General features: G+C 40.5%; 2 protein-coding genes and 1 long non-coding RNA gene across 6 annotated transcripts in view; 1 reads left to right on the top strand and 2 right to left on the bottom strand.

Moving 5' to 3' along the window:
- The window catches only part of LOC138964341 (dual serine/threonine and tyrosine protein kinase-like), a 37,781-nt gene extending 16,007 nt beyond the window's left edge, over positions 1–21,774 (bottom strand). Inside the window, exons 1-4 of the mRNA XM_070336262.1 lie at positions 21,532–21,774; positions 17,678–18,210; positions 10,096–10,807; positions 4,907–5,053 (exon numbers count right to left, since the gene is read on the bottom strand). Of these exons, the coding sequence (XP_070192363.1) occupies positions 4,907–5,053; positions 10,096–10,807; positions 17,678–18,210; positions 21,532–21,655 (1,516 nt within the window). The 5' untranslated portion in view covers positions 21,656–21,774. The remainder of the gene's footprint in view (positions 1–4,906; positions 5,054–10,095; positions 10,808–17,677; positions 18,211–21,531) is intronic.
- On the bottom strand, positions 5,684–7,361 carry LOC138964350 (uncharacterized). The gene is made up of 3 exons (XR_011455081.1): positions 7,076–7,361; positions 6,234–6,330; positions 5,684–5,989 (listed from the first exon to the last, which is right to left on the bottom strand). It is a non-coding gene; the product is annotated as an uncharacterized lncRNA (long non-coding RNA).
- Positions 21,775–21,792: 18 nt separating the features above from the next.
- Positions 21,793–27,624, top strand: part of LOC138964342 (protein O-linked-mannose beta-1,2-N-acetylglucosaminyltransferase 1-like) — a 70,576-nt gene continuing 64,744 nt past the window's right edge. For all 4 annotated transcript variants that reach the window (XM_070336267.1, XM_070336266.1, XM_070336265.1 and 1 more), the window contains exon 1: positions 21,793–21,881. The gene's annotated coding sequence lies outside the window, so the exon portion shown is untranslated. The remainder of the gene's footprint in view (positions 21,882–27,624) is intronic.

Here is a 27,624-nt window from a genome sequence, read left to right as displayed (position 1 = left end):
AAATGAAAGCCCAAGGAAGACGCATTCTCATGCTGGTGGATAACTGTTCTGCTCATCCCCCAGTGACACTGTCCAACGTCAAACTCCAGTTCCTGCCACCGAACACAACATCCAAACTTCAACCCTGTGATGCCGGGATAATACAGACAGCCAAGGCTCACTACAGGAAGCGGCTGCTTCGTCACATTCTGGTCAATATGGATGAGGCAAGTTCAGCTACGGAGCTGGGCAAGTCTGTCAACATTTTGCATGCAATCAGGTGGCTGGATCTTGCATGGTGCTCTCTGAAGGCATCAACATTCAGAAGTGTTTCACTAAATGTGGGTATGTCAGCAGCGCCAGTGAAACTGTGGAGTCTGCTGAGGAGATGGAGTTGGAGACATTTCCACTGGATGGAGGGGAGAAACAACTGCTGGAAGATGTGAGCTGGAATGACTTTGTGAACATGGACAGAGAAACTGGTTTTGTCAACCCTGAGCCCGAAACGATTCCTCTTGCCACTCAACCAAAAGATGATCATTCTGCATCTGAAGACGACGAAGAGGAAGAAAGGTCAATCACAACAAATGAAGCTCTGTCCCAGGCAGGCTCTCTCCTCAACTTTGCTGAGATGCAGGGAAATGTCGAGCTTGTGAATGCTGCCTTCACGCTGAAGTCCATGCTTGAAGACGTCCAGCTTAGGGAAGCTGGACGAGCCAAACAAACAGGCATCCAGGACTTTTTCAAATCGTCTTGATGAACACTATTCAATTCAATTTAATTTAATCTTGTTTTAATTCCTGTCACCGCCCTCAATCTGTGCCTTGTACAGGGTGACCCAAAAAAAAGAGTACCCAAACAAACTTGAATAACTTTGTCAATTTTAACTTTTTTTTCTTTCTTTTTGAGGTGAGTCAAGCTAATCCACTGCATGGTTGGATGAAATAAAAGCTGTTCTCACAATGAACTATACTAATGATCAACGGACGTTTTGCATAGAGACCTATTTTCGCACAAAATCATACAGAGATGTGCAAGTACAGTTCCAGAGACACTTCGGTCAGCGCGATTTCTATCTTTGGGGTTTCCTGAAAGACAACGTCTACAGGAACAACCCACAGACAATCACAGAACTCAAGAGAGCCATCACAACAACCATTCGCGGAATCTCGCAACAGGAGTGTGTGCGGGTGATTGATAACTTTGCGCGGCGAGTTCAAGTTTGCATGCAGCGGCGCGGAGGCCATTTGGAGCATGTTCTGTAGAATGAGCATAACTTTCCTGAAAGACAAGCTAGAACGCTAACATTTTCTGTACAAATCATGCAGAGGCTACTTGTGTGTGTAAATGAATTTTATGAAGATTGCTTTATTTTTGTTCAATTTATGACGTTTTGCTTGGGTACTCTTTTTTTTGGGTCACCGGCTGTACAATGATCTGGTCATTTTATTTAAGTTTTTATCAGTGTTTTGTGTTGAAAAATAAATACATACTCCAGGATTGACAAAAAGTGTCTTGTACATTTTACGGCCCCTCCACCTGTGAAGAAAGGACACCTGTCTAATAGGGACACCATTACCATACCCCAAGGGTGTCTTTTAGAGACACTAGGTTTTACTGTAGCCCCATTAATAAAGTCATGGCTTCAACTCGTCAACTATTACTCAGTTTTTGTCTTTCATTAACTCTTACCAGTTCGCTCCCTTACCCATCGTAAGCAAGCTTACGATGCCCCCCCCCCCCCCCCCCCCCCCCCCTGTAGTTTTCCACTGACCAATTATCTAATTATATCGAGAAAAAAAAAATGTTATTTTACATTGGAATTGGGTCGGACAGTGGATAAACTCATATGTTAGACACACTTTATGACAGAAACAAGCTGGGGTTTTGTTATAAGTTAGTTATAGGAATGCATGATTATTAGGCACAACAAAAAAAAAGTCTGTTAACGGTAACATAGGCCAATAAAATAGGGTCGGTAGGTCGGGACTTTTTTTTTCTTTCTTTTTTTTTCCCCCAAAAAACATATTTTTAAGTTATTTTGCAAAAAAACAGACTTTTTTTTTTCTTTCAAAAAACCATATTTTTTAAGTTATTTTGCCAATTTTTTTTCCTTTTTTTTTCCCCAAATGCCAAAAAAAGTCTAGGGTCGCGGGAAAAAATAGGGTCGGTCGGGATACCGTAAACAGACTATTTTTTTTTTTTTTGCCTTAGGCATGCGTATGTAATGAAACGTCCAACTTTGAAATTTGGGTGGGGGTAATCAGGTGACAATAACTTTTTTGTTTATCAGCAAAACTCAATAAAACTGTGCTATGTTATGTAAAATAAATGCCAAAACAGACTAGTTAGCAGCATATCTAAACTAAACTGAACACACACAAAATTTCTTCTTTGTGTTTGTCACGTGTTCCAAAAAATGGGCGTACAAATTTCAACAAAAATCATGTTGTCACCCCCATAACATTTTTTACCTTTAAAGATAGCACAATTCTCTTTGCAAATATGAAAAGCTTATTCATTTTCCTTTCATTTGATATGTAACTTTCTATATTTCATTTAGAATATGACCCCAGATAGCCACTCGGCAAGTAGGCACCAACAGCACTGTAAAATATGCCCCAAAACCCCCAACTGGTAAGAGTTAAATGATCTCTTTATCCCCGAGTACGCTAGTACAAGGGCTCAGCAGACTTTAATTGTGTGTCTGTGTGTCTGTCTGTCTGTCTTTCTCCACTTAACAGCTTATTGCTGGGAAACTACTGGGCGCAGTTCGTTCAAAAGTTGATATACTAACTTGATAATAGGTCCGATTGATCGTATTAAAACTTCATAATGTTACCTGGGACCTAAATGCGAAATAAACCACAAAAAACCGACTTGGCGGTGGGAGGAATTCGCGGAGCCACAGCCAGCCAGGCAGTCTGATAGAACAGCCGAACTCATCACACATTGACGAGAAATATAGCGTCATAAAAAGATTACGTCACGGTCAAAAGTCTTTGACGTCTTTTTCTCTCGTGCGGTGTGTGTGTTCATTTTGTGCACATGTGTTAGTGTTACTGTTTGTGTGTGTGTGTTTGTGTGTGTGTGTGTGTGTGTGTGTGTGTGTGTGTGTGTTTGTGTGTGTGTGTGTGTGTGTGTGTGTGTGTGTGTGTGTGTGTGTGTGTGTGTGCATGAGTCTGTACTCGTGTGTGTGTGTTTGTGTTTGTTTGTGTGTGTGTGTGTGTGTGTGTAAAAAAGAGAGAGAGAGAGAGAGGAAGAGAGAGAGGGAGTGAGGGAGAGAGAGTGTGTGTGTGTGTGAATGTGTGTGTGCATTTTCACTGTGATCAAATAAAAGAGAAAGGCCAGTCACCACGCACATCCTCGGCTCGCATGCAATGTATTTATATAGCAAAGGGAACGCCTGTAATTCACACAGATCAATCACTTGGTCTTAAACGTGCACAAGACAAAAACGTTCATACTGGGGGAGCGAGCCAGTCTGAAGAGTACTCGGGTCCAGCGCGAGCGTTTTTTTATTTAATGTGTGTTTTATATGCTGTCGAACTGTCCAAGGTCAAAGAATGTGTTACGTATACTTTAACATAATTATATATATACGATTTAATTTTTTAATTTGTTTGGATTGTTTTTTCTTCATGTAATTGTATTCAAACAGAGATCATAAAACAACTATTATCTCTAATGGAAATAAGGACTGTCTGAAATACTAGATGTGCATAATGACAGCTTTATGACTCTGTCCAAAGAATTTTTTTTAATGTATAAAATGTGCACATATAATAACAATGTGATTTACATTTCTATAAATACATATGTTTAATTTGTTACATAAAATGTCAGCAATAATCCTTAAATGTGTCACATTACTTCCTCTTGCAGCAACAAACTGTGGTTTTTTTTACTCATGAATCTGTCAGCAGAAGATCCTGCAGGCATGTTCACTTAAAAACAACATTAATCTGAGGTTGAATTGGATAAATAAATGTGCAAGTGACTTAAACTAATTCTTCATTATAGCTAAAATTAACTTTTTGAATATGCAAGCTTCCTAATCAACAGTTAAAGTGATCTCTTTGAAAGTGCAAGCTGGTAGGTGCTTCAATAGCTACAATGACGTTTTTTAATGTGCAAGCTATTTACTTCAATAAGGCCAACAAAAAAAATTTGTCTGTTTCTGGTAACATGGCTAAAAAGAATAGGGTCGGTAGGTCGGGATTTTTTTTTAATTTTTTTTTTTAACCCCAAATGTAGACCAATAAAACTAACTTTAAAAATCGCGCAAAGAGACTGGATTCACTATACATAGAGACAAGACACTCAACACATTTACAAATCGTCAGCGGACTTTCGTTTTCACACGTTTTTGTTGTTCATTTTCTCACCCTGTCCTTTACCACCAAAAAAAAAAAAAAAAAAAAATTGAGTTTGGAAAAAAAAGTTTAGGGTCGGCGCCGAAATTTAGGGTCGGTCGGGTGACCAGAAACAGACAATTTTTTTTTTTTGGCCTAATTAAAATGATCTTTTCGAAAATGCAAGCTACTTTCTTCCATAACTAAAATTAAATTTTTGAAGGTGCAAGTTACTAATTTCCTCAATAACTAAATGATACTTTTGAAGGTGCAACCTTAATTAACTTACTTCAATAACTAAAATGATATTTTTGAAGGTGCAAGCTTACTTCAATGTTACCTGCGATGAAAGGACACCCTTAGGACCAGCCAAAAGTGTCCCTACATTGCAGGTGGCCTGTCATGACAGGTATATTTTGGTAGAGATAATATAAAACGGGACAAGAGAAAGGTGTCCTTTTAAGGGAGGTGTCCTCTCATGGGAGGGTCCACACATCGCAGGTAGCTGCTGTACCTTTTTGAAGGGGAAAGTTGACGTTCCTTACTTCAATTATAACCAAATTGCTCTTTACCTGTGTAGGAGTCCCTGAGGACATTGACAGAGCTGACAAGTTTTCCCGCCACACTGCTGTTGAGACGAGCCAGCACCATAGACTGGATATGCTCTGTACAGTCCTTGATGTCACGAGACGTCAGTTTGCTGTTCTCTGTGTCAATGCCTGCAATTGAAATATTCGTCAGTACATTGATAAATTAACTGTGTGTGCAATACAGTAACTAAATAACTGCAGATGAGACAAGAAACTCAAATGCTTAGTGTCGACTCACCATTTGTAATGAATTACAGTGGAACCCCTCCTTTGAGGATCCCCCCGATTGAAAACTCCCTCAATTTTAAGACACTGTTTTCTCAAATTTTCTACAATAATTAACCTATAAATTTAACCCTATTTCAAGACTCCCTCCACAGGTCATCCTCCAGAGATGCCCCATCCTACTCATAGAGAGCCAGTTTTCCCCGGCGAAACGTTGTTCAAGAACTTTTTTTTATTCAAGAATATTCTAGAATGTTCTAGAATGTTCTAGAATTTTTCTACTGGCATTATTCTAGAATTTTTTGGCTTGTAGAATATTCTAGAATATCGAAAAAAATTCAAGAACAGCAACAATGTTCTAGAATATTTTTTTTCAAGAATGATCTTATTCAAGAACATTCTTCTTCAAAGTTCAAGAACTGTGATCCCTTATTTTTAAAACACTTTTAATTTAGTTTTTTGTTCTCCACTTATAATTTTGGTTGTGTTTGCTACACATTCGAATTATACTACAAAATAAAGCCAAACAAACACTTGGTTCATTCTTCAAATGTTATATTGTCACAAAGAAGTGAAATAGATGACAAGTCGATCTTGGGCTAACAATGTTCACAAGCAGAATGTGTCTTCAACATTTGTCATCACTTTTCTGAAGTACTGGAACTGCATGGATGCGGATGCGGTACCGCTTCTCCAGGAAAGGTCACTGTCACCGGCATCCCTTGTTGGATGATTCCCATGTCCAACTTCACTGTCAGTCTGTGGCAGAGCATGGTGGATTTGATTCAAAAGAAGGCTCAGTATCAGCTTGAAGCTTTGCAACATTGTGTCCTGTAAAGCCTGAAACACAATGCCTACAGTTTACAAAAAATCATTCATTCAAAAACTTGGAAAAAGGAACAAAAATGAAGAGTTAAATGTCCGCAGTTTGTTCTTTTTGGTATGTAATTATGGTATATTATTGACGAAAACACATTTTCATCTGAAATAAGCCATTTTTCTCTGCGACGTTTTGCCCATTAATTGATTTAATTCATTCACTGGGTGATTAATTACTTCCACAGTTCGTTGACAGGACTCTTACCTTTTCCTCCAGTGATATTTTATTTATGATGTGCTTCATCCATGGTACTTCCAGTGAGAATTCATCCAGATATCTTCTTCACCCCTCTTTCCTGGACCTAGTAAATAAGAAACAAAAAAAGGTTTTAACAAAGGATAAACTCAAACATCAGACATTCCAAAGATCATCATCATAACTAGAGTGAATGTGAACCGAAAACTTACAAACGTATTGCTTGTCATTATACCATTCAATCAATCAATCCAACAAATTTTGATGCAATGCCAATGGTTAATGTTACCTTTTTACATAAAAGTACATAATTCTATCAATACACTTTCGGAATATTTGTTATAATCGTCATTGTTGTAAATACCCACAGGCATGTTTACAATTTGAAGCACTTTTTTCAATTTCATTTTCAGAAACCTGTTTTCAATTTTGATCAAACCAGCCAGTTTGCTAGCGGCAAATTTATACCAAATCTGTGAGTTCCAAACCTCAAACAAATTCAGCAGAAGTTACAGTCTGTAATTTATACTTTGAAACCAACAGGTTTCGTTTATTCTGTCCAACAGTGCCAGCAGAACGCAAATCACGGCAGACTTTCTGTTTGCAAACAGACGACACACTGACACAGAAAGGCGGCCGTTAAACCCAACAATCAAATCATCACATGATTAAACAGTACTTTTGCTTAAAATGCAGTTAAGTTTTATACATCTGCCATTTCTCATGTGTCAGATCGAAGAAGAAACTTTTAAAATTGAAGGCTGGTTTCGATTTCACAGTCACACAGTGACACACATGTTTACATCTATACCATGTGTTGAATAAAACAAGCAAAACCAAAACATACTTACTGAGTTCATGGAAATGATGCATGGATCAATGTTGTTTTGCTTTGATGCAAAAGTGCTTCAACAAAGACAACAGAGAAAAGGTTTCTAGCTGCAGCAGTTCGTTCAAAAGAGTCCCCTTTCCTCATGGTGTACTTACAGAGCGTCGCCATTTTGCTTTTAAGGGAAGTAACTCCGGTGGACAAACTCTGGCACCGGAAGCTCAGAAACCAGGCGCCAAATTCTTTAGAAGCACGTTGTTGGAACTGAGAAAGATTTTGTAATCTCCATTTATCTGAAAAAATGGCATGCCACCGATTTTTCAACTTGTTAGGCATGAAGAAATGCTGTATTCTTCATCCCAAACAAGAGTTTGAACTTGGAGGTGCCAGACACAAAAATGACAGATGAGTGAAACTGAAAGGACCATGGGTGACTGAAACTAAGAGCAGCGATCTCACTTGAGTGGCAACAAGCTGTATCCTGATTTTCTCAGGAAAAACAAAGGTAGGTGTTTTATAAAAATTCTTTTATGTTTGATATTGTTGTTTGTTTTAGGTGACATACTGATCCAGGTTTATTAAATGCTTTCTCTCTTGTTTGCAAGATTTTAAGTGAAATCAGTTGAGTTAGAGCTGTAGGATTTGTTGAACTGTCATTTGTTTTGGTAGGATTGCATGACTTTTTACTCAAGCCCTTTCAAACCTATTCTTTTCAGTCTCTGTGTAACTGTAAGTGTAATTTGCACATGTATCATTCATTGATTGTAATATGTGTCTGACAGTGACAGTGATACTAATAGTCAAGTGTCAATCAGCAAGCCGGCACTAAATTGTTTTATTTTTTTCAAATAATTGTCTTCTGAGTATTAGCTAGTCAATTACAAGACTTTACAGGAGACTGAGTTTGGTCAGGAACATATATTTATACTTATAGAAATTCCTGCATGAACAAAGATGATTACTATTAGTAATTATTTGTAAATAGTTCAGTATTTACCCCTTATTAGTAAATATAAATATATATATATATATATTCAAACTTGAGCATTTATAATTATATATGTATTATAATGGTTGTTCTAATTTGATCACTTCTCATTTTTACAGATGCTGCATCAAAAGGCAACAAGCTGCAAACCATTAACCCATCAACATCTTGTCAGAGAGTGCAAGTCTTTTCAAGAGCTTGAAGAGGTGCTCAAGCCAGTCCAGGCCATGGGAATAGTGATGCAAGAAGAGATTTACTCAGGTAATTAAGTGAAGGCAATCAACATTTATTGATTTAAACCTTTGTCACAACAAAATTTGGGATAATTAAATGAAAGCACAAAACATGATTAATGAATTATTCCTAAACTGAAGAAAAAATGGCTTGGAATTGCAACAAAAAGTCTCTTTGAAAATCAAATTAGTTAAATACTGTAATTTCTTTCATTCCTGGCCCGTTGCATGTCAGTCCCCCAAAACTCTCTGGATGGTATTTCTGGAAATGAAGCTAACTAAAGTTATCATTTAGTTGTTTCAATACTTTTATGAATGGTGACTTATTTGATAAAAACATTGACATGGCACACTTGATTTGACAAAATTCACAAAACATTTTTCGATTTTGTAACCATCATTTCTTGAACAGTTAATGTTCTCAGCATCCAGGCGACTGATACATACATTTGGTGTGGATAGAATCTGCATGAAGAATACTTCATAACTGTATTGTTTATTTTGTAGTCATTTTAAAACGGAACAAAATACATAGTAATAAAAGTATCCAGAACAGGAATTTTGCATTTGGACACCTTGACAGATTCCTGACCATATTATTGACTCTTTAAGCATGATGAAAAAAAGCACCACAAAGAAACATTTAGACTTTTAAAATTGTATTTTCATTACACTTTACAGGGCATCCGCAACCTGCAAAGCATCGGCTCCAGTATTCAGACTGCACCCGGTGTGACCAGTGGAAAGGTTCTTCGCCAAATGAATAACCATCACCGATTTATCATCCTTCGAGTAGTTAAATTACATGTGATAAAGTATTGAATGAAATCTTCTTTTGTCTGCTGTATCAAGTATTGATGGAGGAAAAAATCACTTTAAATATTCTTGTTGTTATTAGTCATTAGATAATTGTACTATCATTCTGATTTGTATGAAGAATATATTCTTAATGGATTTATTCTTAAATGCCAGCACAGAATATTCCAAGATCATTCTGAAAATTGTGTTGAGAGTATTATCAGTATACTAGAAGTAGAACTTCAACCTAGTTTTGAATATTCTAGAATACTTCTAGAATACTTAAGACATGTTCAAGAATATACTTTAAGTTAACAGGATTCAAGAATATTCCAGAAAAATGTTAAGATTCAAGAATTCTCATTTAATCTTTAGGAATAATTCAAGAAACTTCTAGAATATAAATTCATGAATATTCCTGAACTTTTTTGAATTATTCTAGAATAGTGTTCAGAATATTCTAGAATAATGTTAGGAATATTCTAGAATAATGTTAGGATCATTCTAGAATATTGTTAGGAATATTCTAGAATATTGTCAGGAATATTCTAGAATAATGTTAGGAATATTCTTCAAGTAGGCAAGAATATTCTAGAATTATTCAAGTCCTTTTTCAAGAATATTCCTTACCAAAACATCGAAATATTCTAGTTAAAATTCAAGAATTCTCATTTAATCTTTATGAATAATTCAAGAAACTTCTAGAATATAAATTCATGAATATTCATGAACGTTTCTTGAATGGTTCTAGAATTGTTCTTGACCGTTTCGCCGGGGTTATAACCATACTGTACCATAACAGTAAACTATAACAATAATGTCTAGTGCTGCACATAAGTGAGTTGACATAATGCCAAAAATGTCTTGAACAATTTCAGAAAAATATGATTTACATTAAATTCCTTTTCCTGGCTCTGCATGTAAGTCAACTGCTTTGAGTGACGAAGGAAGATGAAGATGAAGTCAATTATATAAGCTATTCCATCATTAATAGTACCATATTTATCATCCCACAACACTCACCAAGCTCACTAAAGTTAAATTCCGCAGCGTTTTCCTTCAAATCCTCGGTGATGTCCACGATAGTTTCCGAGATGAGGTCCTTGATCTCGTTGATCTTGGAAACGGCAATAGCCAAGAGCGACTTGTACAACTCGTCTTCCTTCTCCCTCGCAAAGTCCAACTTCTTGGGTGTAATGAGCATGTCTCGTGCCATGTCAAAAGCCGACAGAATAAACATCTTGAGGCACCTGGTGTGAGAGTTGTTCAGTACGGTGGCTGCGTTCACCAAGTAGCTCTGAAAAGTCTGGCGAGCAAACTTGGAGAAAGACGGCAAGAACTCGTGGAAGCGTTCGATGAAGACGCTCTCCACAGAGACAACGTTGGGTGTTAGAGCGCGTCGGATTTGTGCTTCGTACTCTGATCCAGGGAGGTAACCTACGCGACAGAGCTGATGATGAAGGTCTACTGACGGAGCGTGTATTTCTGTGGGGAAGCTAGTATAAGAGGCTGTTGCGCCATCGACGGAACTTTCGCCATCCTGAGTTTTTGAGGTTTGAGTTTTTGTCTGGGTAGCCCCCTCCCCCCAGCCTCCTCCTCGACCAGTGGGTACTGCCTCTGGAGCGCCATCCGGTGGGTCGGTGTCTATGGTGCGTGAACCAGGGGGAGGCACTCTGACGAAGCACATGGCCTGGAAACTGGACACCTTGCCTATCTCTCCCAAGTCTTGCACATCCTGAACAAAAATTTGATATCGCTGTCAGTGTCAGTTTCATGGTTTATATGCACAATCTATCAGATATGGCATTTAAAATCTAAGGCCCCCACTTAAAAAAAGTAGGATTAGGGAAACCCTGAACCATAAAACCTTTTCCAGTTTCCACTAATCAGTAATCTTAAGGAAAAAAATATAAGACAGACAATGGGGAAATTTGGCGCTTGATCCATTAACCCTGGAAAAATAAAGCATGCACGATGAAAAACTCCCATTGACAGTCTACCGGGCTTTTTCTATGGTGACCCTTATCCAACATTCCTGTGTGTGCTTAATCATTGTGTAAAACAGGAAAGATGACCAGTAGATTTCATAATTCTGCACAGTCATGTATAATACAATGCTGAGTGACCTTCATGATTCTATATATATATTACGTTGTATAAGCTAGTCCCTGTGAAAATACTGACTTCTATACTGTTTCTTAAACTCCTGGAATGATCTCATAATCATTATCTTGATATATCTTCAACAACACTGACAAGAATTAAATGTCAAGAAAAACCAGCAAAACTAGGAGAGAAGAATGGGCTGGGTACAGAGTAGAACAAGAAAGAAATTGTGAAAGATTGAATGATTAAGGAATGCATAAATTTATAAATGGATATTCAACTCTGAATCCATGAACAAATGACAGAATAAGTTGCCGAGCCACATGACCGTAACAAAATACATGTATGATAAAACACCAAGACTCTCATAGGTGTCTGGTCTGTCTCAGTCTCTGACTGCTAGTTGATCTGTCTCAGTGACTCAGACAATCTTTTTTATTCCTGGTTCTACCCCTACCTCTGACCATGCATGCCAGCTCCTTCCCATTTTGATTCCCAGTTGCATGTCCACATCCATCCAAATGCATTTTATACATATTGTGAGACAGTGTATGTATGTGTTGATCAACCTCATTCAAAATTCGCTCACATAACGTCATTTCAATAAACTCAAGAGGCTGAGTCAATCATGCCTGCACTTATAAGTCACTGAGTCAGTCTAGTACTATAATATTTGCCTTTCTTTTCCTACTCTTGGCCAGACGCTTAGTTAGACCCCCTCCTTTAGTAAACATTAAATCAAAACTTGACTAAATGTAAAAAACACTACAATTTTGTATGGCTGACAAGTGACATCTATATGTATCTATATATATACGACTTGTGTCTGTGTGTGTGTGTGTGTGTGTGTGTGATTGATCGCCATGCACGGCCAAAGTTCTCGATGGATCTGCTTCAAATTTGGTGTCCATATTCAGATACACCCTGCACAAAATCTGGTCGATGAGATATTTCAATACGTGCTCTCAGCGCGCAGCGCTGAACCGATTTTGATTCCACCTCAGCTACCCGGGCCCCCATACCGACACACCAAAGCCAAAGTTCTCGGTGGATCTTTTTCAAATTTGGACACCGTATTCAGCTACACCCCGGACACAATATCATCGATGAGATATTTCAACACGTGCTCTCAGCGCGCAGCGCTGAACCGAATTTGGTTTTTGTGTTCATTTCACCATTATAAGTAACTCTTCCTTATCTTCTCATCTTCTCCATGTTTTCAGCGTTTACCTCCCTTCCTTCGTATGGTGCACTTTTGTATGAAGGGGGCATCTTCGGATATTCCCCGTTCTGTTACTATTTTTAGAAGGTCACCGCAGTGTCCAGAACGTAAATTGGACCCGTAAATTATCCTCACTGTAAAAGTGCAAAGGTCGAATCAATTTATAGCCACGCGAAAAATACACTGTCATCTATCTCTCTATAGATACGGCTTCTCTGTGTTTGTGTGTGTGTGTGTGTGTGTGTGTGTGTGTGTGTGTGTGTGTGTGTGTGTGTGTGTGTCTATGTGAGGAACACCTGTGCATTGTTCAGTTCTGTTTGTGATGTGGTCTGGCGGCTTTTGTGTAATTTTATGTACTGACCTTCCTTTGAGAAGCCATAACAGTTCAAAAGGGCTTAGAGATAAGCTCTAACTTGCTCAGTCCTGTTTGAGTGGAGTTCGCCTCCAAAGGTGATTAACACGGTTACATTCGTCGACAAGGATGGGACTCGATATGGTCAGGAATGGCATTATGGCCACTGAATCATTTTCGTGCTGTTCCCATTCCACGAATCTGGGAGGGACCTAAGCTTGGCGGGTCCATTGTTCGGAGCCGGCGTACGGCTCTAAGTTCTTCTTCCCGGCGAAGCCGGCTACCCGGCGAAGCGGGTATTCATTCTAGTAATATATACGACTTGTGTCTGTCTGTCTGTCTGTGTGTCTGTGTGTGTGTGTGTGTGTGTGTGTGTGTGTGTGTGTGTGTGTGTGTTCGCGATGCACGACCAAAGTTCTCGATGGATCTGCTTCAAATTTGGTGGGCATATTCAGGTAGACCCCGGACACAACCTGGTCGATGAGAATTTTCCACACGTGCTCTCAGCGCGCAACGCTGAACCGATTTTGGTTTTTCTGTTCATCTTCCCAGATCCATTCCCAGTAACTCTTCCTTATCTTCTCCAGTGTTTTGCGTTTATCTCCCTTCCTTCGTGTGACGTCAATCCATATTCCCGTTACTATTTTTAGAAGGTCACTGTCCACAACGCTCAATCCATATTCCCGTTACTATTTTTAGAAGTTTTCCTTCGTGTGGCGTCAATCGCGTACGGTGCGCCACTCACCCGGCTTAAGCCGGGTATTCGGCTCTACTTCTTCCCGGCGAAGCCGGCTACCGGGCGAAGCGGGTATTCATCTAGTACTTTTATATTTTCTCTTGTGCAAAAAAGTACTAACTATCAGTAAACTAAAAGACTATTCTGGCATTTGAATTGCCCCTATACTTAGATCAGTGAACTGCAGTGTATCTTTCTGTGTTGAATGCAAGTACAGTTCAAAATCTCTGTAAATCTCATATACCTCGGTTTTATTCTCTCTCTTTTCCAAAAACCCTGATAATCTTTTCTTTGGAGGTCATAAAAAAAGGGGGTTCCACTAAATCAGTAACTGGTCAGTGAACTATTATAATTTCTGTGGTGAATGCAAGCATGCAATGATGTGTAAATTAGTTCAGCTACTCTGAAAATTAGTTCAGCTACTCCGAACTGTCAGACTACAAGTACAACTAAGTATATTTTAGAATAAGCTGAACAAACAGCCATGTAGCAGATGTAATGAGGGTCAATATCCTTCATGCATTTTTTTTTATCATACACTCTAGATAGCTGGCCTGAGCTTGGCTCACACTAAAATTGACATAAATCCTGATAACTGGCCCATGGATATGTTTTCACAGAGGTTGTACGTGGTTTCATCTGTTACTGTGTTAGTGCTGATAAAAATTGTATCGTTCACTTTAATGCTAAGTGACAGTGCAGTAGAGCCTATATTTACCGCTATAAGTACACATGCAATAGTGGTACCTCTCAGAGTCTCATTTAAAACCTCAAAAAATCTAAGAAAATCACGTCTTTAAAAAGGAGAGAGTTTTAAACAGGGGTAATTGTACAGAGGTTAAATCTAAACAAAGGGTCCGTGAAAGCAGCTAGGGTCTTAAAAAAAAGGGAGGGGCCCGGGTGGTCTTAAATCCGGGGTTTTCAAAAAGGGGCTACTGTAGTATAATAACCTGACGTGGTTTGAAGTTGAACGCTCCATCACTACCACACTCCATTCTGAATCAGAGTCACAGTATATGTCAGCATGAAATTGAAAAAGATAGCTTTATCTATACCCCAGAGCTGCATGCTGATAAATCTACGTAGTACATATACATATATATATATATAATATATATTATAGCCGTAGTTCTCATCAGGAACAATAATAACCGTAGTTCTCATCAGGAACAATAATAACGTGTTGATAAAAACAGAGCTCTGTGTCGCCTACAGTATGAGTCAGCAACCAATTTAAGTACTTTTCAACAGCACACAATATCTATGTGAGATGTACTGCTGGGCTATTCTCGACTTATTAAAATTACCCACAGTAATAACTTGCCAGAATAAGGTGCAAAAGAAAATTCACAGTGATGGAGATCGAATGAAAGTTAAGACGGCGAAGAAGAAAACAAACAACAACAACAAGAATGATGTCAAGTGACAAATTAATGACAGCATTACTGAGGCAATCCATTCTTTCTTTTTTAAAGGAGGTCAGTCTTAAAGTGGAGACTGCACGCGGTAAATTACAGAGGTTATGACCCAGGTTTACTAAAAATGTTTTCATGAAACTTTTTCATCTTAAAAATATTCATAATAATATTACATTAAGTTAACTCTGTTGCCACCATGTAGTAGATGCAGGGTGATTAGTTAAACAGTGATTTAAAAACAGAGTCAGTCTTTTGTTTGCAAATTCACATTTTACGTGGTATAATTGTAGTTGTAACAGTAATAATTGTAATACAGTACCTATAAAGAAAAACGTAATGTAAAAACTGTATAGACCGACACTCCATTTATCTTAACTCAGTATTCTACCCATTTCATGCGTCAATTGATATTTGTGGTTATCTGCTACTGTTGAATATGTTTTGTACGTACTAGCTCAGCTGAAGTTATGATTTCTCATGCTGAGAGTGGGTGGGCCCTATACAAATTAATAGAGCTGTTTCATACATGAATAAATTATGTGTAAGAAAGATACAGGTCAGAATCTATTTAGGCATGCAAGTGCCTGTGTCACTTTCAGAGTGATCGACTGTTAGCTGGTTTCATGCATGATATGGCACATTTTCATGTGTACTGACAAAGTCTACAGTACGATCTAATCATTCAGGCCATGCATGCTCAGCACAAATAGCTGTTTTACACGGCTGTAAGATGATATATATGCAGCTTTCATTGGCCTTTTACAAATTCATGTTTCTGATACTGCCGATGTAGTCACTATGGGTAAGATGTAGGTCAACGACTGAAGTAAGTGGGCAAGTGTCGTTGTCAATGGAGAGTACTAAGACTTCATGCTTGACAGCACATTCTCTTATACTTATAGTTATAATCACCCATTGAAAAGCATGAAACAGACTGCCCTATATTGTCAATGAAAGTGACTATTAATTCCCACATTTTTAATATGAAAAAGCGCTGTATAGACATAGACATAGACCACTTTATTATCTCAAGACGAGAAACTAAGGTGTGGTGTATCACAGCAATTGCATACAACATAAAACGCAATAACATAAATAAAATATTGAGGCGCAAATAGTCAACTCATAATAATTTAAGATTAGAATAATAGCATCAGATGTATGTACTATGCACAGTCTGTTCGGTACCTGTATTACTATAAAACACAATGCTGATGTGTGCATCTGAACCAGTGATTATAAGTGTTGGAGGTTGATTGAGATGACTGCATACATGTACTTGGCTCACATGTTATGCAAACTCAGACAACAAAGGCTGTATGCTTAAAAGTTAACCATGAATTCGGGTAGCCCGGTCAGAAATATCTGTTTCACATGAGCAAGGCACTAAAAGGTCTATAGTCAGGGTTCAAATTCTAGACAAATGGTGAAAAAAAGAGAATAAAATAGAAAGTAACAATAAAAAGGTTCGGAAAATATTCTAATACTAGTGTGTGTGTGTATGTTGGGGTGGGGTTGTGGTCTGTGGAGGTTGGAGGGATATAATTGGTGTGTGCATGCACTTGTGTGTGTCTGGTGTGTGTGTGTGTGTGTGTGAGTAAGTATGTGTGTGTGGCGTGTGTGTGTGTATGGACAACAAGAGTTTGATCTTTATTGTGTATGTGTGTGTTTGCGCGTACGTGTGTGTGCGTGTTATACACAGTGAGTTAAATTACTTAGGAATGGTACGCTTTTGATCAGTATAGCGTTCATCTCCCGATGTATACATTGGAACCCCTTAAGACACCCCCCCAACCTTTTCTCTCTTTTAAGACTTTAATTTTCACATAAGATTTTCTCCTACCAGCTAATAATAACAGGTACTGCATCACAGGCAGCGGTATGGTCACGCTAGCATTCAAAGTAAGCTTTATGTGTACATAATTAAGCATGGCAATATATATTCCTTTAATCAATATATATATCAGTACAGGAACGTTCATAAAAATTCTTCATAATTTAAAATGCATTATCAGGAACACCAATTAAATAAACCAAAAATGATACAAAATGACAATCAACACAGATTTGTTTTTAAATTGTTACTGAGAAAAGTATTAATAAACACTGCGCAGGACATTTAATTGCATGTTAAAATGTCAGAAACATCTGAATAAAAAACCAAGAATGATAGGTTATTAATTTGATTGTTTCATTTATGGGAAAAAAACACGTTACATTTTTAAAGCAGAGATTTGCGGTACTTCGACCCAGTGGTCTTTTAACTTTTAAGTACATTTGTAGACAGACACTGAGACAGACAAACGCTTATGATAGAGATGATTAACTTATCTCAGAATCAAGAACCTCTCTGGCAAGGCAATCTTCTTAATAATTTGCAAAAGCTGTTTTGTAATTGTGAGCTGTTGATTTGTTATTTTTGTTGCACAATACACGAGAGCAGATCAAGTTTTGAAATTAAGCCCTGTCATAGAAAATGACTGTGAATGAAAGGTATGCAAGCCTGGCTATAGGTTTCACTCAGACTGATCAGTTTATTTAACTAATTGGTATTCACAATCATAAACCCACAAACCTACTATAATAACCCTGATTTTGATAATGAAATTAATTCACGAAAAATTCAAATTTTGGGTTGACAATTATCATAAATCATGTTTCTCTCAAAAATCAGAAAAGTATAAACCATCATGTGCTGGATGATCCTAGCTACCAGCTGTTAATAATTTTCACAATGAAACAACCCTTGAAAAAAAAAGACATAAACCCACCTTATCATTCAGCTGATCAGTAGCAAAGCCATACACCAGAATGGACGGAACCTGACCGATGCACTTCAAGACAATCTCCTCAGTCATTTCTTCCGGACCCGAGGGTGACACCACCACGTTAGCGCCATAACGCAACAGAGGGTGGTTCTGTGTCACTTCTAGACATGCCAGGCCCCTGGCGTTATCTCCCCTCGATCCTGGGGTGTCGTTGTCAGAAATCACCAGATCTCGCAACGGGATCGTATGCCAAGGACCATTGTCTGCCTCCAGAGTATCCAGAAGGTCATAGTCTTCTCCCAAACTCAAGCTTGCAGTCGCTGTATCCCCATGCTTGAATCGCACCATGCGTAACCTAGTGAGCGCCGAAGCTTCGTCTTCCAAGGCCGGAAGAACCGTTTTGCCGAAGAGCTCATTGATGATGCGTGACTTGGTGTACGGATTTTGTCCAAAGACCACAATGGTGGGTGGTCGCTCGATGATCTGCACAATCTCTGCTTCCTCCTCCTTCAGTAACTCCGCAGTGATTATTTGAGCTGCAAAATGTACAATTATATTTTGCAATACAAATTACAATGTATCACAACATATAGTTTCACTTTCAGCATACGTGTAGAACAAACACACACATATTTGTTTGTTTGTTTGCTTAACTCCCAGCCGACCACGAAGGCCGCAGACCTGTTTACCCCCATAAGTGTTTTGGAGTAATGCTCAGCCCCAAAAATAGTAATCCTGGCACAAAAATAGTAATCATCCAGCCTTCGCCGCCAATTACAACGCACATGACAACTGTGTCTGCGAAACGCAATCATGCACACATATCCATCATTCACAAACAAAACACAGTTTTTGTAGTCATCATAATTTCAAAGAAGATCACATCACTGATTCTTTTTCTTTTGCTCGTAGTAGGCCTTTTTCAGTGTGTCAAGCGCTTCTCTACTGTACTTGCGCTTGCCGAATGAGTGAGGGCGAGACTTCACCACTAGAAGGCTCTCCAGCATCTCATCAGACAGACATGATCTCTGGTCAGTCCTGTGCTTTTTCACTCCATTTTGCCATTGAAAAAAACAATGCCAAACATGTGAATTAATTTATTTTTTTTGTTATTTATGAAAATCGTAGTCTTGACACGGATAGCAGAATGGCGTATTTTTTGCAGAAAATCGTAATAAATTACGCCAAAATCGTAAGGGTAAACAGGCCTGGAAGGGCCATATCAGGGCGGTGCTGCTTTGACATATATATATAACGTGCGCCACACACAAGACAGAAGTCGCAGCACAGGCTTCATGTCTCACCCAGTCACATTATTCTGACACCGGACCAACCAGTCCTAGCACTATAACCCCATAATGCCAGACGCCAGGCGGAGCAGCCACTAGATTGCCAATTTTAAAGTCTTAGGTATGAGTCTATGACCCGGCCGGGGTTCGAACCCACGACCTCCCGATCACGGGACGGACGCCTTACCACTAGGCCAACCGTGCCGGTTAACACACACATATTAAAACTACATGTATTATTATATATAATTTAATATACTTATCATAAATATTTTATGAAAATGAGTTCAACCATCTTATATAAACCAGTACAAGAATAACATGCCTTGAAGGCAAACATGAGATATTATGTTGATGAAAATTAAAAATGTTCACTGTTATTGTTTAAAAAAAAAATTCAAACCATTCAAGTCCAGTGCATGACATTTAAAGCCCGGGGGCACTCTTACCTCACACAGGAGGTTAAAATTACTGAATGGTGACATCTTTGACTAAAACAGCAATATATTATATAGCTTTAAGTAAATTAAAAAGTTAATGGAACACAATCGCAGTTGCATTTAACAACATTAAATGACATATATATATATATATATACAGATCACTTGAAAGTTGAATGGCGTAAACCGCACACCATGCAGTTCCAGAGAATATTCCACCATTGAGCCATCGGGGCCCTTCTGTAAGATGCAGCTCATTTGATGTGATAGCAGCCCTATAGCTGCCGCGGAGGAACGTTTATGTGAGCAGTATACTCAATCTACACTAGCACGTACAGCAAACATTAACTCTCCGTCGACCATTATCTTAAAAAGGGCAAAGTTGTAACGTTTTCGCTACCCTAGCGATTCCCCCATCATCAAAAGAGCTGCATCTTACAGACACCAGTCAACTCAGTCACCGAACTCCCTTGACATACATGTATGCATCCACTGATCCAGGCTCCCATAATAGCTTCTTCGAACTACACTGACTTTGTCTTGATGATAAAAGAATTCTTTTATACATGTTTAAACAATGTTTGTCTTACTAATAATATTTGTTAATAAATCATTAATTAGGTGGCCTCTCATGAGGGGTCTACCTTGACAGTATAAGATGTTTGATGGGTTGTTGACAGACCAGCTTTTTTGTCTGTCCGAGGGGGAGCATATCGTCTTTTGTTTCATATTTATTGACCAAGGCCGAAGGCCGCGGTCAATAAATATGTTCAAACAAAAGTCGATATGCCCCCCCGAGGACCGACAAAAAAGCTGGTCTGTCAACAAACCATCAAACATCGTTTTTGTCATCATTTTGGTAGTGAGAAAATAAGTGCACAATCAACCCAGGGAGCCATATGCTTTGAAACACGGGTACCGTGCTGATAACCACACGGGTCCCGGTTTGATAACCACTGGCAATCAAAGATGGCGTGTGAAAGCAACTTTCTGTGTTTTTGAGTTCATTAAATGAGTTGGGATGAATATGTCAGGTTTGAGGATGCACATTTCTGTAGGTTCATCTCGGTATTCCACCCCCTCGGCTTTCTGTTGTAAATATTAAGCTGAGCACGGTGATCGAATGTGGAAGCTACGTTTGGTCAAAGGTCACAGAAGATTTGCGTCGTGCAGCGAAGGAAAGAATCGCGATCTTGTTTCCGACTCGGTACCTCTTTGTTTTTCATTAGACCTGTCATTCTGCTTGCTCGGCTTTGTTAGATGTTTGCATATCGTGTTGCTATTTTCTTTGCTTTTATTATTGTTTCTTACTTGTGCTTCGTTTATCGAAACAACGTCTTGTGCACGGGTCAAAATGTGTGTGTCAGGTGTCGTTTTACTTGAACTTGACGTTCGTGTTTCTCCGAACGTCTGTGTATCGAAACACAGATCTATACAAGCACTCCGTGACTTTGTAAGAAGACATAACATATCGGTAGGTTTCATTTGTTTGTGACGAATTTATTGAAGTAGTTTTGGTTTTTTGTTTACTTTTGCCAGTTTGCCAGTTGGTTTTTGGAACTTTGCAAAGCAGTGTCTTGTCGTCTGTTACTTTAGGTCTGGGGAAACGCCAATGAAAAGAGCCGAAGAATCCTCGAGCGTTTCTATTGGGTTTGCTTTTGATTATCCATGTAATAGGGCTTCCTGCAACTATGGTAACCGGGGATTTATTCCCCGGGGAACATGAGATTTATTTCCCAGGTGCTTGTGAATGAAAACTCGTGAAAATGATGACAATATATATTAGTAATACCTGACATCGCAGGTATACCACCTTTTAATCTGCACATCGTTTTTCCCAGAAAATATGCAATAACAACGATACTGACACCCTCTTTCATGTGCTTGTTCAATGACCTGACACTAAACCTACCAATCTTCAAAGATACAGTCTCAATAATGATTACTGAGAGTAAGACAGTTTAGCCTTTAGCTTTACTTAGTTTCAACTGTTCCGACATCACATACTTAGCACACTCTACAATGTGACATATCTCTCTTTTGCAAACGACATCAAACCTTCCCCCCTAACTTTAACATCTAACAAAAAAGCTGGCAAATTGAACACAGCAGAGCGTAGCAAACTTACTGCCGTCGAAGTTTCCTGAGAAGTTGATGTCTTCAAAACACTTTCTGGTCTCCTCAAAAATTTGTCCCAGACGATTCGAATGACCACAGAATTTGTGGAACTCGCTGGGCAAGTTCACAGTCATTGTCGGTTGAATCAGCAAACGTCCAACGCTCCTGAGACACCGACAAAAATTCACATTGTTCAGGAAGAGACAATTATAGCTAATCTGTCAATAACTGTTCCACTCATCTCTGAGTCTTTCGCCTGGCCTTGATCCACGCGAGTTCACCTGACTTGCGCAGTAGAATCAGGCGCGCGACACCGGAAACGATCGTCTGTTCCAGCCGCATGAAACTGTCATTTGTCAGGTTTGTTTGAGTTTTTCCCCTCCAAGATCAGTAAATAGATCGCGCAGTTGGATGGCTCATGTTGCTCTTCGTCCAGAGCTTCTAATATTGTTTCCCTTGATTTCTTGATGGGTTACTTTTCTTTGATTTTGGTGGGACCAGTAAGGCAGTAAAGTCAAGTGCTGACATAAATGATAAAATTTTACAAACGTGTGTCAGTGCACAGGCGGAAGGTATCGTCCACTGGACTACTACTATCACAGAAAGACTTCTGTGCATAGTAGTAGTTCAGTGGACGATACCTTCTGCCTGTGGTCAGTGTTGCTGGTACAGAGCATCTCCCGTTTGAGACGTACAGGAGCTGCGTGTTAGCCGAAAGCGACCGTTCCTTTTGTTATCAAGTGATCTTGAAGTTCAAAACTGAGTGGGTATGACTATGAGTATGAGTAGGAAAAAAACACATGCCCTGTCACTGTCAGGGTACATGCAGCTTTCATGATCGACTTTCACTTTCAGTGAGTTTCACAATGGTTGTATAATAAGTAAATAGTTATCCCAGCGAAGTTCAAGGTATCCCACGAACGCTATATTGTAATCGACTTGAGAAATGTTCATGCCAATAATACATGACAAAGAAGGAATCTTTGTGCCCTAATTAACTCAGGCTACAGTTGAGGATGGAAGTTCACGAAAAATTGTGAACATACTAATACTCATTACTATTACTAAAATACGGTGGGTGCCGATCATTTCTTCGATTTTTGATCCAACGCCACCCAGGGCCGCTTTGTTGGGGTAGAATTTCCGAGACTACAGCAAGTAGACGACGATACGATGTTTTTATGTCAATGCATCATGACGTCATCCCCTCTCTTGGGCTTTTCTCTCGCACACGTAGCGTGTGTGTGTGTTTGCAATTGCATGTTTGTGTGCACAAATGTGTGTGTGTGTGTGCGTGTATGTGTGTGTATAGTGTGTTAGAGAGAGAATAAAGAGAGCGAGAGAGAACAAGAGAGAGTGCGGTGTTTGTGTCTGTCTCAGTGCCTGTTTGTCAATGGGAGTGTGTGTTTTGTGTGCACGAATGGTGTTTGTGTGTGTGTGTGAGAGTGTGTGTGTGTATACTATAAGAGTGTGTGTGTGCGTGTGTGTGCATGCGTGTGTGTGTTAATTTATGTGAGGGCGTGTTGGTGTCTGTCTGACTATGTGCGTGTGAGTGTGTGCTTTGCGTGCATGAATGATGTGTGTGTGTGTGACTGAGTTTGTGTGTGTATGGGTTTTTTGCATGTTTGTGTGTGTGTGTGTGTGTGTGAGAGAGAGAGAGAGAGAGAGAGAGAGAGAGAGAGAGAGAGAGAGAGAGAGAGAGATTTGTTCTTCGCTGGGGGTATGCAGTGCCTTGGCGTTGCACTTAACTACTTTATTCATATTTTCAACAAATACATAGTACAGATCCTTCCTTTACTGTTAGCATTTAAAGGTGGTCGTCTACATTTTTGCTTTTTTTCAATAAACTTATGGTTAGATTTCGATACAAAATTATGTCAACTGATGAATGAACCATGGGGAAAAAAATTATAGAAAAAAAATATATGTATTGTAAAAAAAGATTTTATTTTTGGGTAGCGTGACTCACGCTTCCAATATTTTGTTTTCTGTTTGCTGAGAACATGTGCTTTGCCTAAAAATACTGACCAATCAAATTCATGTCACTATGCTTATAGCCACGCCCAAACAAGTGCAGCAACAGTTTGACACTGGAGCGCTGTCCACGCTTTTTTTTTAACACACGAAATGCACGGGATTTGAGAGGAGTTTTGCGCTTGGCATTTTCCAAATAAGGATATCCTACTATGAGTACTACGCTGGAATACTACAATGAATTTTCAAACGGCGACACTGGCTTCGTCTTTCCTGATCGAAAGGGGGTGTATTGTTGATATTTGTAGATAATAGACTCTGCATTTTAATGGTCAAATGGCGATTTCGGTATAAAAATGTAGACAAGGATCTTTAAGCAGCCTTGTTCGTTTAGCATAAATTTATTGATAATTTCATTTTCATGAGAAACCGAAAAGGACAAGACATGAAATTTTATTTAGTTATACTATAGTTAGATATAATTTATATCTTGCATGTATCACTATCACATACCATATACTCTTTCCAGGCTTTAACTATGGTTAAAAACTTAAACATGCCGGGCCGGGGTCGAGAGCATAACCTTCATTTTAAATGAGCTAGCTGATATTTATATGTTCTTGCATGGATTATAATTAATTTCAACTCAGTCGTAACACACAACACAATTAAGAACTAATGCTAAAGCTGCATTCTTGATATATATATATGTGATGGAGAATTATTTTAAGTACACTAGAGGAAGGAAGGATTGGCATCCTAGTGCTTGGAGATGGAATGCAAAGTAAGAAAAGAGTGGGAAACTATAGATAGTGCTGGCTATAGTCTATGACTGTCTCCTTATAACGTCATTTACATAGACCATATTCTTGTGATGGACTAGAGGGATGGACGGTTAACCATTGGCACTTGATGTAAATTTCTGGCTCACATAAGTGTAGCCTATGCGATGCTAACTTTTGTCTGTCTGTGCGTGCGTATGTCTGTGGTAGAAACTTTAACATTTGACTGAACACCGAAATACTAATTTAATATCATATTCTTACTCCGAATCACATTAGCATTGAGTCACCTGAGATGCTTATCACTGAAAAACGCTTACCCGGCTAAAGAATTTAAAGGGAAGCAACCCCATCACCAAAACGAAAGTGAAAGTAGCTTTGGTAATGGGCCAGTACACCGGGAGTTACCTCCCATACGGGTGTATGCCACGTCACTTCCTCTAGGAACACGTGCCTATTATCATACGTCTTTTTCACCTCGGAGAGGACGGTTCACTTTTTGACGCTCTGTGGCTGACCTTGTGTGTTTGAGTGACACCCGCCGGCCACGTTACCCAGCTTGTCTGCTCGCCTTGCCTACAGTTTGGTGAGCTCGTTCCCGTTTGTTGTTGGTTGTTTGCGCTGTTTCGTTACCGTACGTTGTCCGTTTTTTACGGACTTGTGTGTCAGTGACTTGCGTGTTTCGCCATTTTGTTGTGTGAGTTAGTTAGCTAACTCGTGTGACTTTGCTAGTAGCTCTGCGTGCCCTCTTTCTGTTTGGGCAAGTGTAGCTTTAGTATTTTGTTGACGCGTAAGCGTGTGTGTTTACTGTGTTTTCAGTCGTTTTGACTTACGTTTCAGTAAATCTTTTTACTTTGCCACGTGTTGTTGACGTTTGTGTCAGTGTCTTGCGTGTCGCCATTTTGTTGTGTGAGTTAGTTTTCTAGCTCGTGTGACTTTGTTTGTAGCTCTCCGTGCCTCTGCTTGTGGGGCAAGTTTAGCTATAGTATTTTGTTAACGCATTAGTGCGTGTGTTTACTGAATTTTCCAGTCGTTTAGACTTATGTTTCAGTAAATTTTTTCGCGTTGCCACGTGTTGTTGTCAACATGTCCGATTCAGACAAGCGCCGTGGCAAGTCGGACCCCAAGGGGAAAATTAAGGCTAAGTCTTCCTCTTCCAAAGCAACGTTACTTGTTACAGACCAAGAGCGTAACACTTTGTTGGCTGTACCAATTTCGGCGCCTAGCGCTGTTACTACTTCTGCTTCTTTTGCGGCGCCTAGCGCTACTGTTACTTCTGCACCTGTCTCTACATCGGAGACTTCGTCTTCTTTGTTAGCACCTGGACAAGGTGCGTTGGTTTCCTCTCTGTTAAAGTCACTGGTTCCAGAAATCCGCAGCTTGGTGCAGGCAGAATTTCAGCGTTCCGTCGCCAGCAGTTCGGCGTTTCCGGCATCTGGCAGTGACGTCCGGGCACTGGCTTCCGTGTCTTTGTCCTCCACTTCCGGCTTGGAGCAGCGTCCTCCCTCTTCAGCGTCGGTTGGTAAGCAGAGCTGGTCCGATAGCCCTCGTGAGGCGCCTGGACGTTCTCCTTCGGGGGACAGCTCTTTCGCATCGGGTCACGACCGATACCTTGCTGATCTTTCATTTCCGGCGATAACCTACGAGGCCCCGGACTTGTTCGAACAGCGGCGGCAGTCGGTTTCGACTGCCGCATTTCCGGCACTTGCCGGAAGTGATGATCCGTCCGCTCCGGCACGCTACGGCGGTCGCGGCAGGATGGAGTATTCACTGACTTCCGGTCCTTCCGGATCGCGAAGTCAACCAGTGCAGTCTTCACTTCCGCATTTTGCGGTTCCGTTGACTACACTTCCGGTTTCGGCCGGAAACGCTTCTTCCTCTTCTGGTGGTTCCTTCCGGATACCAGATAGTGGATTACAGCGTGCGCCTTCCGGCTTTCAAGCGCCTAGGCTTGAGCAGGCATCACTCCACTCAGTCGGGGGAGTGACGTCAGCTCATCCAGCTCCGGTTTTTGCGGATGGTCGTCCTGCTTACCCTTTACCTTCACAGGGTTTTGGGCGGCAGGATGACGTTAGTGCTCAGGCTTTTCCGGTTTCCGGTTTGCCAGGGCATGCTTCTGCTTCCGGAACTGGTGACTTCGGTCATGGTTCCACGTGTGACTATTCTGATGCTCCATCAGTGGTCAGCGAGGAGTCGCGGGGCGTGTTTCCGTCGAAGCTCAAGTCTGTTCTTGACGTCGCGGCGGAAGTAACGTCTCGTTATTTTCCTGAAGGGGTGGTGGCTGCGGACTCTTCCGCATCATTCGTTCCTTCTGCCATGGCGGACTTCCGGCCGGCACAGGAGGATGTTTCTTCCTTCCGGTTCGCCGAGTCTCCGTCAGTGGCTTACCAACTTTCGCATTCACTGGTTCGTCCAGCACATGCGGGGAGTGGTATTCGGCCAGTGCCTGTTCCGTTACTGCTTCCTTTTGGTCCAGTTCCGGAATCAGCTCAGCAGTGGGTGGCTTCAGCTGCCCAAGCCTCTTCCTTCGTGCCTACGGCCAATAGGAAGCTTGGCATGCCCAATCAGAGCCAGAATTGGCTGGCGTCTTTTGCACTCCCTAGGGCTACCCTTCCGGTTTCCCGGGAATTGCTGCCTCTTCTGACTAAACCGATCAAGCGTGATTCGGTTTTGCCGGTTTCCGAGGCTTCCCTCCTCTCTGCTGAGGAGGTTGGACGTCGGCAGATCGAACTGTCCTCCATTGCGGAGACTCTCGTTCGGGCTCTGTCTCGGGCATTGACCGATTCGCTAGTTCCTTTCACTCTCAGTGAAGAACAGAATGCGGACGATGTCTCTGCGCTTTTGACCGCATTGGCCAAGGTCAATGAGGAACAATTGCGTCTTTCCTCCCTGCAGTACACCCAAGCGGTACTCTGCAGGAGGGATCTCTTCCTCTCGCAGTCCCAATTCACGGAGCTGGCTACTAGGGAGACCTTGAGAGTCTCCCCGGTCTCAGAGGAGTCTCTCTTCTGTCCGCTGGCACTGGATGCCAGACAGAAGGAGATTCAGTCAAACAAGGACAGTCAGTTCCTTGACTACACTCTGAAGGGGGTGAAACAGTCTCAGCCTTCTAAACAGAAGCAGGCTCAGACATCGTCTAACCCCAAGCCAGCTCAGAAGCGGCAGGCTTCGCCGGCCGCTCGTGGTGGGAAGAAGAGGACGGCATCGGGGAGGGGGCGTGGCGGCTCTGGAAGTAAGCCACTCCCCCAATGAAGCGCTCCCGATCTCACCTCCCTCCCGCCCTCCACCTTGGTGATGGCGGGAGGCCCCTCCCGGGCACTTTCTCGTTGGATGTCGGTAGTAGACAG

The sequence above is a fragment of the Littorina saxatilis genome, linkage group LG4 (assembly GCF_037325665.1).
Source record: "Littorina saxatilis isolate snail1 linkage group LG4, US_GU_Lsax_2.0, whole genome shotgun sequence".
Lineage (NCBI taxonomy): Eukaryota > Metazoa > Mollusca > Gastropoda > Littorinimorpha > Littorinidae > Littorina > Littorina saxatilis.
Note: the sequence above shows the minus strand (reverse complement) of the source record. Positions and strands in the feature narration are given on the sequence as shown.